This window comes from Watersipora subatra, chromosome 3 (assembly GCF_963576615.1).
Source record: "Watersipora subatra chromosome 3, tzWatSuba1.1, whole genome shotgun sequence".
NCBI classification, from domain to species: Eukaryota; Metazoa; Bryozoa; class Gymnolaemata; order Cheilostomatida; family Watersiporidae; genus Watersipora; species Watersipora subatra.
The window spans coordinates 72499941-72512788 of record NC_088710.1 but is presented as its reverse complement, the minus strand read 5'-3'; the positions used below and the strand labels follow the sequence as shown (position 1 = coordinate 72512788).

Sequence of the window (12848 nt, the reverse complement as noted above, 5' to 3'; positions counted from 1 at the left end):
TTTTACCTGTTGCAACTTCTATTTTTAAAGGGTTATTGCATTGCTGTTAGATTCATACAATTTATTTAAATTAACAATTTGGTAGTTTGCAGATTTTTTTCAAACACTAATTTGGTGAGCCACTGCAATTTGGTTGCTTCCTATCTCAAACAAATTGATTTGCAGGCAGCTCACTCTTTTGTGTTTGTTTGAAAAAAAGTTCTTAGCTATAAAAATTGCATATTCTGTTTTTTATGATTTAATATTCAATTTTAACATACATTCACGCCCATTACACAGTTTACACTATTTGATATATTTGATGATAACCTTGCAATTCATTATTATGCTGGCAGTTGTCCTACGTTTTAAAAATCGCGACAAGACAATCCCCATAAAAAGATGCGGTTGCACGACGAAACGATGCAATCAAGCGGATAATTTGTTGTTCTCGCGATTAATACAATCATGTCAAAGGTCGTAAGGTCATAGGATCAGATGGCACCTGCGAGTGGTTGGCAATTGTTGCCGAGGGACGAACCTAGAACGATGTCTAGTCCCATATCCACCTCTTTACATAACCAGATTAGCGGAGATGTACTACACGACAATGGTACGGTAGATACAAGGAACAATTGTGATTCTGTAAACGACCCAAACCAATATGAAGAAAGATTTAGAGTCGATAGAAAAAAACTTGAGCAAATGCTTCATGGTGGTAAGTTGTGATTGTCGAATAACTCCAGTTTGTCTCATCCATATTGGTTTACTTATGCTAACAGCAATAGTCGTACAATATAGACTAATGGTAGTTAATTAAAGGAATATATCGTTTGGCTAAATTGTACCGAATTATTCTAGTATGTCAATTAGTAGGCCCCTAGTAGGCCTACTAACATCGTAACACCTGTCTAGTGTCTGCTTACGGTTGGTAAATGAATGAAAAGATAAATTGCTTGAGCATTGTAACCCATAGATGTATTTCTAAACTCACTTAGTAACTCTGCTAAAGAAGAAAAAATTTCTCTCAAAATAGTGAGCAGGCAGCCTCTACGGTGACGTCTAAGACAACCATAATTTTTGACGTAAGATGTGTTAAAACGATTTGCCATAAAAATGTAGCGCTGCATCTCTCTTTTTAGTTTACGTTCGTGCCTTCAGGTTTTTGACGACTTTATTTAATTTTTTCGTAGCGGTAGCCGTCTTAGGTAGTTGATCAGGTCGTAGACGGTCGTGTGTTCATTTTCAAACAGTACTATCAAGTGTGTTGACGTCAATAATCACTCATGCAGCATATTACACGCGCAGAATTGCAACACAAATCGTAATCATTTACTATAAGTAAAACAATATAGATCTAGTGTATAACTTTAATAAAAAAAAAACATGATAGTTCACACCCATACCTGCCAACTCTCACGCATTGGGCGTGAGACTCACGCAATCACCCCCAAGAAAAAATGGAAATGCGTGAGATTTTTGCCCCAATTTCCACAATTTCATATATACTATCATTGATACATCAATTGTCCCAAAACCAAATCTCACGCATTGCCCCACTCTTGGGTTGGCAGGTCTGTTCACACCTCCATGTGTTTTCAAACGCAAGATAAACTATTGCTTTGGCTTATTTCAAGGCATCGACAATATGATGCTGCCACATAAGTTGTGTTTATAATACGATTCGCTAACATCTACAGTTGCCTATAAGTGTTCCATTGTTCAAATATATTTTACACACCATTTAGCTGTTGTGTTTGTGTACACTTTGCTAATCTCACCGCAGCTCTGCATAATTTCTACACATAGCCCTTACCAGGAGCCATGAGCTGTGTGCTATGAACTCATGACATAGTTGAGTGAGTTATGCATGTTCAATTTGCTCGGTAGTATTTGTCGCATATATACTGGGGAAATCTCTTTTTCAGGGGGAAGTAATGGGCCCATCACAGAAGCAGAAGATTTCTTTTTGGAGGTAAGAAAATCGATGCTATTTCCCAGGTGTTCTCATATAGTTTTATGTCAATGGTGCCAGTAGGCTAATGAGGCGGAAGAGTGCCTGTACTAGTAAGAGGAGGGCAAGCCTATTTTTCTTGCAGCCTTTACCTCTAACCATAACCGCATATGTTAATGAGTGACAAGTTGGTAGCTAAGCGACAAACTCCTTCCATCTTTCATTAAAACCGCCCTTTCGGTTACAAATTTAACAAATAATGTCATGGAATTGCTTGAGGATTATTTAAATTCATCTGTAATGCTTTGAATTGGAGAATTCGTGTATGTGTGCGTGTATGTGTGTGCGGGGACGTGTGTGTTTGCATGTATGTGTGTGCATATACGCGTGTACGTGTATGCGTGTACATACGTGTATGTATGTGCATGCATGTGTGTATGCGTATGCGTGCGGATAGTGTATGTGCGTGTATATCTAAAAGATTGGACTACCGATGTCTAGTTTTTCTGGACAATAGTAGCGCATCTAAAGAAAGGCTTCCAAAAGATAAACTGCATGACTTTGGTTTCTGTGAGCGTTGTTTATCAGCAACGAACTATAATCACATTTGTAACAAGTAACAAATCTATTTTGAAATATTTAGGCAGCTTTATATACTGAAACCGTGCTTCTTTCCAAACTTAATCTGAATCTAACCTTCTCATGTCTTTGACTCTGTATTACAGATCCAATTGGGTTTTAACTATCTTAGTTTTCTTTCTAAACTTGTTCATTTCAAGGGAGTTAATAATTTTCATTGTTGCAAAAATTATTTTCTAGTAAAAGCCAACATTTTTATAAACAACGGTTTTATGTCAACAAAAGTATAAAAGAAATTTCAATACATTATTAGACAAAAATAAAAAAATATCATTGCATATTTCATACATATTTACTAAAATATAAACTTGATAAAAAAGACAATAGTATTTTGTAAGTAATTCTTGCATTGAGTCGAGGTTAAGCTTTGGCATCCTCCAGTAGCATTTAATTGTAAGTTAAAGTAAGAAGTTTTTATTTATTCTGTTGGCCTATTTTATTCTTGTAGTACTGACTGCTAATGAAAGTTTACTTTACATTGTCATCTGTTAGTAATATGACAGCTTTTTATGGAAACCGACTGAATTTATTTGACATTGATTACAAATGGTATGTAGGAATTTTTGTGTTGCAGCTTCAAGTTGACATACTTAGACATTTTAAGCTAATATTATCAATGCCGTGTGGTCGGTGAGCCAAACACACTTAAGGTAACATACAGCTGGCCATATCTAATTTTAATCCTATCCAGTGCACTATCTCACAATCGCATGATATCATGCCGTATTCGCAAATTGCTTACTCGGTATTCGAAAATTGTTTACTCGCAAAATTCTAGTTTGATTTGATGACGGGGTCCAATATGTGGAGGAGGCAGCGGGTCCAACATGTGGAGGAGGCAGCGGGCCTATTTAATTTATTATAGAGTTTACTCATGTGCATGTAGCACAGGCTGAGTGTGCTAATTTCTTTTCACAAAACTTTATAGACACTCAATACTGTTCAATAATTTGCCGATCTTGCTTAATATATAAGGTTTCATTTCAACCACTTCACAGAAAAAACCGTTGCTGCACTCATTATTGCTTGTGAGATTTGAAAAAGCAAAGATTGTTCTCATAACCTATTAAATTAGGCAATGATGCTAAAGGATTCTGTACAATCATCAGAGCATTTGTACCAAAACGAATTTACCAAACATCGGCTTGTATAATAACAAACTTAGAATAAACAACCACTCTGGTGCACATTTATTCTGAAACAGTCGAATGCTTTTAGTAGGTACGCAATGCCATCTAGTGGCAGGATGTCTGATACGCGTTTCTCCTCGCTTTATATGACTTTATGGCAACTGTATAAGGTGTAATTATTTCTAATTATGCATTGTTAATTTGCCAGGTCATGGATAGCACAAATACACATATCACATGGCCATCCAAACTCAAAATCGGTGCCAAATCAAAGAAAGGTTAGTGGAAGGTTACTAGATGAGTTCCTGAGATATTTACCATGTGTGTTCACTTACACATCAGTTTACAATCCCAACATCTCAGACGACTTGTACATCGTAGACTAGCAGACGACTCGTACATCGTAGACTAGCAGACACTTTCAGTCCACGCGTTATTTAAGTGTTAACCCTTTCACTTCCAGATGGTCGTACTTCCTGCTACAGTGTCACCTTACATTCGACTCGGTATGACAACTTCGGGAAGCGCCATTTGGTTTTGTTGAATAGTATATAGAGTATATAGAGTAGAGTACCACTTCAAACTACTTCAAGTTTATGTTGTTGCTCTCTGAAATATTTATAAATCCTGAGAATTCTAATTCGCCATTTTAGAAGTCAGTTAACGCATCAATGATCCGATTGAAACATCCGGTTTCACCTTCATATTTCATACTAACATCTGCAATACATACCGTAAACCTTTATTTGAACGACATAGCACTCTATTTTTCAACCTTTTACTTAGAGTGCCTCTTTGTTAGAGGTGACTTTCAAATAAATTGTTCCCTTCTCCCAGAGCGGCGCTCAAATAAAGGTTTTTTCGTTAAGTGTTTCTTACCTTTATTAATCATTTTAATTTCAATTAATATCACTACAAACAAATATCAACTGTTTAAATACAACTGCAATTTTATTTCAACTGTTATTTGATGCTATGAAAAAAACTGTGACAATATTTGGATGTCTCTCGGTAAATGATAACCTGCCTTCTCGCTTCATTGGCTGGTAGAAATGCAAGGAATATTATTTAGGAAAAGTCCTAGATGTTTGTTTACTTCAGATGAAAATATATCATTTTAGCTGTTTTTGACTTTATGAAAAAGATTTCAGCCAAAATTGAACAATTGATGTGTCTTCTTAATTCATTAAAGTCCTACACAACGATTATTGACTTTATGAAAGAGATTTCAGCCAAAATTGAACAATTGATGTGTCTTCTTAGTTCATTAAAGTCCTACACAACGATTATTTTGGTGAAGTATTAGAGAAAACATGTCTCTAACTTCATGAAACTCGCTTCATGAAGTTCTGGAATTTTTCAATAAGAATCTAATGGCATCGTCGGCTGCGTCTAGAGAAACCTCCACTGAAGATTTTTTAAAGTTGATAAGAGGTAAATGCATCATCAATTGTAAATGAAGGGGAATATCTGTGTTTCTAGAGTGTGATTCAACAAAGGTGAAACTTTGCTGTGCCATTTGACTCATTTTATTGATTTAAGTATCACGTCAATCATGGAACTCGCCAGTACAAATCTCACTATTGAGTAGGTGCGTGTGACATAGAGTTGAAGGTCTTGCGAAAGCAGTAGTTTACGCATTTCAAAATTGTGGTAAATTTTGGCAGTCAACTTTATTTTAATCAGGTCTAATTTCCTTGTAGAATATGGCATAGTTTATAGTTATTCCTCCTACTTGCACTGCTAGTCTACTAGTACTACTACTCCTACTAGCGTATCAATGACAAACATAAGTTACTGTAGTTTTAGCTAGAGTACATGTACATAGCTGACAGTTCATTTAGCTAGTTGGAAACGCACATACATTTTTTACTATTTTATTTTTCATATATGAAGCTTTTGAAGAGCTAATATTTGTCATAAAACAAAATCTTGGTCTCCACTTAATTTGGGGCATGTTGTTAAAAGTCTATTTTTTAAGTAGATATTGCGAAGGATTTTAAATCTATTTCGCAGCCACAACCAAAGCTGACTTTGATCGGACTATTCCGTTTTATCAATAGTCACACAATAATCACTCAACTTATAATTTTTTTTCAAAAAATGGAAGCACACAAAACAAAAATTACCAGATGGTATGCAACAGTCATGAGACAACATTTTCTTGATGAGCTTGATTTGATGAGTTTTAATGTTCATCAGTGCTGTTTGTTCTCTAACAGTGTCCTAAATTGAATTTATGTTACATATTGAGATATGTACACTTGACATTGACCCATTCCTTTAGTTTGAATCACATGATACAAAGGCTTATGAGTGAAATGCTTACAGCTGATATGGTGAACAAGAATACTGTGAATGAATGGTCAATACGAGTTAGACCTGCATTTGTTACCTCATCTACTGCTCCCATTGAAGCAGTTACAGAAGCGTATTTAAATGTCAACCTTCCACACTTGCTTTATTCTTGAGGACTGGGGCTGACTCATCAGGTTACTTTCCTATCCATCGTTTTTTTTCGTCATCAAGCTGTTTGCACATGCGCTCGTTCACGAAAAAGCCACCATATTTGTAGAAAACGATCGTTATTTTTTACTTCATAGTATTTTTTAGTGTTGTTTTGATATTGTAATAAAAAAATTGCAAACAAAAGCATCGTTTTCAAAAATTCATTGTGTTTTTAACGATAAAAGTTGTCTATAAACATGGCCGACAACAGTAAAATGACATCACGAAAAAAACGAAGGATATGGAAGTGGCTGGCAAAGGTCTTTAATCATGTATATTACATCATTTACATATTACATGTATTTAATCATGAACTACATCTACATGTAGTTCTTTTGAAAGCCTCCAGCTGTCTTCATTTGCTACACGTACCAACGATTATTCGCAACTCTCTACCATAAGAAGGTGAGCATATAGGGTATATGTGTGGTGTCCGGATTCCACTCGTGCACACCTCAAAATTGCAAGATTGTGATAGTTTTTAGGATAAACAGAGTACATGGTAACTGAATCGCAGAGAACTCATGGACAATAGTGAGATTATGCCTCTTGACCTCTCCATCAAAACCTGAACAGAGGTCTTTGTAAACAGTTAATACGGTGAACTAGAGACGCCCCGATTCTAAATTCACCAGCCGTTTCAAATACCGTTTCGATATACCGATTCTTATTGGAAAATAATCTGATTCAGATATTTTGTGTTGCATAGATAATTGTTCATTTTATTATAGAAAATATAAATATTAATGTGTTTATTTGTTTGTATTTATTTATGAAAAAACAAGATATATAATTATATAGATAAATTTTCACATACTGACATACCGTGCATGTAGTAACAAAACAGTCTCATGTCTCTTGTTCCTTGTTGCAAGGCGACTGAACTCATTGTAATTGCTTTCAGTTGTGCCTCAACTATACAGCTATGCTGTGGGCTACAGCTGTGTGTGATTTGTTGATAAATACTTGATTATGCATCCATGTTTGAGAACATCACTTTTTAAATTTTAGAATATTTCATGCGTTAAGTTTAATTACTCCTTAAGTTTAATTACTCCATTTATTAGGGGGATTGATTAGATGCATCCATTCATCCATGCAGACTTCAGGATACAACAACAACGTTAGCAGCTCCTGTAAAAGAACAGCATCTTTTCAATTTATAGTAAGACCTGCAATAGTTCACTCACAAGAACTAGCTCATCAAATGATCTGTAGGACCATAATTATTTAGACAAACCTCAAAAGTTGATGTGCAAATAAATATAATAAAAGAGAGAAACAAATTGCATTCACAACACAACCAATTGAGAACAACCTAACAAACGAGCTATGTACCGTCAGGATCAAGAGAGAGGTAGATAACTTTATGCATTGTCTGTCAAATTACTTTCGTAATGCTAGTAAATAGAAATATTACAATGCATTCTTGTTTTCCTTCTTTGTTATCTTGTTTGTGATTGGTCGCAATAAATCCTATCGCTGTAACTGCGAAAATACCACACTTTGTGATTACATCCTGACTAAAGCAAAACTGTTTCTCAGCTGTGTTGATGTTGATCAGGCTATAGACACGAAATAAACAGTGTAGCAGGCCCGGTTTTCATTAAGTGTAAGGAACTTGCAGCTGATGATCTTTATTAGTGTAGCAGGCTAAAATACTGTTTTCTGCTAAATAGTTGGTTTGTAAAAAGTATCTGAGGTTTCAGATTTTATAAGAAAAGATCAGCCAATACCAATTAAGATACTTAACACCCATATCGACATCGATATCAAAATCGGGACAACTCTACAGTGAATCCTCGCCATATGACATTAATTCGTTCCAGTGCTGGTATCGTAAGGTGACAATTTCATATAAAAAAGGTATAGAAACCCATAATAATTATCTAATGCAGACACTCCTCGTAGAAACATCCAAATTTTATATACATACTGTACATGTTAAAAATGAGTAACAAAATAGTATGTTTACTTTAGTAACTATAGTTACCTACAGTAACTTTAGTGTTTTTACTAGTTATGATCTGCAATAAAATGTAACATTTACTATGTACTATGTGCAGTACGTACCGTAGAGAGTTCTTTCCTTTGTATAACATAAACGTTGAATTTAACTTGAATGAGTTTAGCTTACTAAACTTACACTTGAAGCTAAGTTTTAATATGTATTTTACTAAACTAGACTGTAATTTTGTCATCATCTACAATTTTATCGCCTCTCTGTGTGCGGTTTCATTTTCTCTATAACTTATGACGATCAATGTTGAGAGAGCGAGCATCATATCTCTTTCAGGCATTGAAGGAGGGATTTCGGCGAATAGCATATCGGCATCTTTGTTATTCTGACGTATTCAGCTCACCGACTGCCAAGTTTGAATTTCGATAGAAATTTTTGTTGATGTCATATTGCGAAAAAAATGTCATATGGCCAGGGTGAAACATTGCGTTCCAGACAGTAAGGCGAAAAAACCGTAAAACATGGCTATGATAACATAGGCTATGATAACATAGGCTATCATAACATAGGCTATGATAACATAGGCTATGATAACATAGGCTATCATAACATAGGCTATTATAACATAGGCTATCATAACATAGGCTATGATAACATATGCTATGATAATATATGTTATGATAACATAGGCTGTGATAACTGACTACTTGCTGCATAACAACCATGTTCGGGGATGCTAATGATATTTTATTTGATTTGTTCACATCATCCTCAATTCAGTGAAGTGCTACTGGGCTGCCCTGTCTCTAGTTTTAAACTATCTGGCATTTTATTAATAATATGTTTGTATTTGTATTTTAATTTTGTATGCAATCTCAATGCAATCTTTTACTATAATAAGATCCATCTACTATCCGAAGGCATGCTAAAGGGGTGGTCACACGAGAGCCGAAACGAACTAAATGACGCAAAACGACGTCGCTGTAAAAAGTTCGGCCGAAGACATTTCTGGCCGAAACGAACCATTTCGGTCCTGCTCGAAATTTCGTGGCCGAACCCTTACTCTTATTGGCTGGTTAAAATTCTAGCGAGCACGCGTCACATTCCTACCTACGTGCGTGTGAGCAAAGTTAAAAAAGAGATGGGACGATTCTTTTATTTCGTTAAATAAACAACATGAAGCAATTTATGACAAGGCTCACCCGGACTTGTGATTGTGTTGCATAAATGTAAGAGAATGGTTGTGATTTTCTTTCGTGTAGAATATAAGTAATGTGTCATATTCACCCTGATGAAGTATCGTTGACTGATTTATTTATGTAAAACCACAGTACTATGATAAAGACTGTTTTTGTTTGTTATATACTCAGCATAGAAAAACATACATATGTTAATAAAAAATATAATTATGTTGATGGGAAGGGTTGGCAAAATCTTTGTTTCGAGTGATTTATTTTGAGCAGCTGAACGATCTTCTGATAAATCTGCTGCATAATTATAATTTATAATTGTTCATGAAAGTTTTTTGTTTACAATAGAAATATTCAACTCAAATACATAAAAACTACCAATGAAACAGTGTCCTGTCTCCATACGTATGGTATCTAGGAAGCGAAGTGATTTCGAATGCCGTGTGATGTGTGGCTTAGCCGAACCGAAGTAAAACAACTTCCAAACCTAAGTCGGTTCGGTGCTCGTGTCACCATGCCTTAAGAGCGTCAGGACAAACGATTATCACGCAATGCAACCTGAATATTAGGATTCTCAAAGCAGCGACACCAATTCTGAATGCTACTATCTGCATCACTCGACCACTGTGTAGCATCATGGAATAATTGTACACATAGTTATTACACATGATGGTCTCTCACACCCGACTACCAGCCTACTAGTAGTAATAATATAATAATAACGTAATAAGCTCACTCACACCAGTAAATACTGTGTCAATCGCATAGCGACATATAGAGAATAACTCATAAGTTTATTTATACCTGGAGACTTAACAATGTCCTATCGTGCATTCTTACAGAGCGATGGATAATTTTATGCACATTTTCAAGAAGTAAGCATACCGAGTCAGAAGATACCGTAAAAGTGCTTTTCCTTTTAATCATGGTTAGCGATGGACACAATGCTAGCTCAGAAATCTTAAGTCTTTTTCGGAAGGAAAATGCAATGATTTGGAAGAGAGATTGGAATGTTTTGTTCTCGTGCGCTGGTTAAATGGTGACAAGTTTGTCTAATGAAGCGCGACAGCCAGTACCAAATTGTCTCAATAGCCTATTATTTTGAATGTTTTTAGACAATCATTTCATCGCCGCGCTCAGCTGCCTTTTTCACTGCTGGTAGAATTAGCTGTTTTAGACCTATGTCTGCGTTTTTTGTTCTTATGATGAGTAGTGAGCTCCTGCAGATGAGGATACTATTTCAGTAAGGTTAGGCCTGCTTAAGTCACACAAATGCCGTTTGCAATATTCTTGGATCAAATTATTCGGATGTTTGTGTGGATAGAATCATGTTTTAATTTCGCAGTCAGCTAGTACTGAAACAGTTTACAGAGCCCGTCCATAGCGACTAATTCTTAAAGTCAATCTCAAATGCTCTCGCGTAGGTAATGCCCGCTCTTGTGTAGGTAATGCCCGTGTTTGTCCTGATCAGGTCAACTCATCTGTCAACCAATTTGTCCTGTTAACGAACGGGCAGGACCAGAGCTCTGACCTAATGCATAGTTTGCCTTTCAAGCTTATACTGCTTGTTATACAGGCCTGTATGTTGGGCTTATTAATCAGACCTGAATTCTCCCCTATAGTCGCTGACAACATAGTCATGTTCAGTTGAATTATTTATTCTTTTTGTGCCTTACCAATGAGTTGCGGGAACATCATATTCTATATTTGGTAAAATGCTGATATATGGACTTGAAAGGTTGGATTCTAGAGTTTGTGAGCCATTAACCTTCAATTATCGATTACCCTCTTGCACTACCCTCCCTCTTTCCTGTACTCTTACCATTCTAGTTGTTAGTCTTTTTCTGCCTTGACCTTTGATAACCTCTTGTTTTAATTTTGGATCTTTTTTGTTTTGGTTTACCTTAAAACATGATTGTTGAGTGTTACCTGTAGCTCAGCTTTATCTGGTTCGGATGACCTGCGGCTTCTATCCACTTCTCTACCGGCTGGTTGACTGCCACTATTTCTCACTCGCTCTTCCCAAGTGTAAATCGTCGATTATTAAAATGGAAACACAAGCAGTCAATCCACTGATTTATTATGTAGATTAACTAGTTCCGAGTTGCTTCATCTGGTGAGTTTTGCTTTTTGCCACATGTATAGCCATACTCCAGGATTTGTATAGCTATACATACTCTAGGACATGTATAGCCATACTCTAGGATATGTATAGCCATATATACGCCAGGACATGTATAGCCACACTCCAGGATTTGTATAGCTATACATACTCCAGGACATGTATAGCCATACTCTAGGGTATGTATAGCCATATATACTCCAGGACAGGTATAGCCATACTCCAGGATTTGTATAGCCATACATGCTCCAGGACATGTATAGCCATACTCTAGGGTATGTATAGCCATATATACTCCAGGACATGTATAGCCATACTCCAGGATTTGTATAGCCATACATACTTCAGGACATGTATAGCCATACATAATCCAGGACATGTATAGCCATACTCCAGGATTTGTCAGCACACATAACTTGCCATCGCTAGCCACCATAACATATAACTCCTACCCCTCATCTTCAAACACTCATTTCCCACGCAGCACTGCATGCTGTTCACAATTTGCACTCTCTTTCAATTGGCTATATGATACCCATCAACGTCATGTAGTAATTACAATATGCGCTCCAGCAGTGTGCATAAATTTATTTGGAGATTTCTGATTGTTTGCTATTGCCAAGCCTTGCTGTCAATTCGATTCACCAAAGGCCCTTTCTTTTGAGGTTAACGGCTTAGGCTGTTTGACAAGAAGCATTTGATGTGCTGTTGTGCATGCCTGGTAGACCGCAAGTTTGCCCTCTATGAGCAAACTTATTGTTTGAACAGATCTAGTCGGATATAGATGAGACTAGATGCATTAACAGCTATCGAAAAGTCTTTGCGTGTGCAACACTGTCATTCTTGTGGTTAATTAGGTACCAACATTTGTTTTTGTCTATTTCGCCAGCAGTGTACCTGACATTCTGGCTGGCCCAGAATACTTGAGGCATCATGGCTGTGTGGAGTGAACGTGAACAGTCTAAAACTAACACCTATATAGTATTCATATCAGCTTGTTGTGAACGGGAAGTCTATCTCTCTCCCAAAACTGACGGGATAGGGCTGCTGCCAAGGATGCTGCTTTTTATTGTTTTGCCAGAGCTCAAGTGTGACCCGCTGTTGTGCTGGCCAGAAAGGGCACCTAGAATCAATCATTGGTAATAACAATAACAACTGGAAATACTGGCCTAATCTCCAAAATAATTTGAATATGTCTGCATTTTAGATCCACATATAAAGGTGAGCGGAGACCCAGCTGATGTAAAAAGAGCCAAAGAGAAGATTTTGCTTGTGCTGGATACTAAGGTACTGCCTTCCTGTTTTAACATTTTTACCACAGCATTTTTCCCACTGCGTAAGAAATAGCACCTTTACGGATACCTGC

General features: G+C 36.5%; 1 protein-coding gene across 2 annotated transcripts in view; it reads left to right on the top strand.

The window, feature by feature from the left end:
* The first annotated feature begins 514 nt into the window (after positions 1–514).
* Positions 515–12848, top strand: part of LOC137390070 (protein bicaudal C homolog 1-like) — a 31360-nt gene continuing 19026 nt past the window's right edge. For both annotated transcript variants that reach the window (XM_068076313.1, XM_068076312.1), the window contains exons 1-4: positions 515–697; positions 1908–1954; positions 3911–3980; positions 12690–12769. In XM_068076313.1, the coding sequence (XP_067932414.1) occupies positions 529–697; positions 1908–1954; positions 3911–3980; positions 12690–12769 (366 nt within the window). In that variant the 5' untranslated portion in view covers positions 515–528. The remainder of the gene's footprint in view (positions 698–1907; positions 1955–3910; positions 3981–12689; positions 12770–12848) is intronic.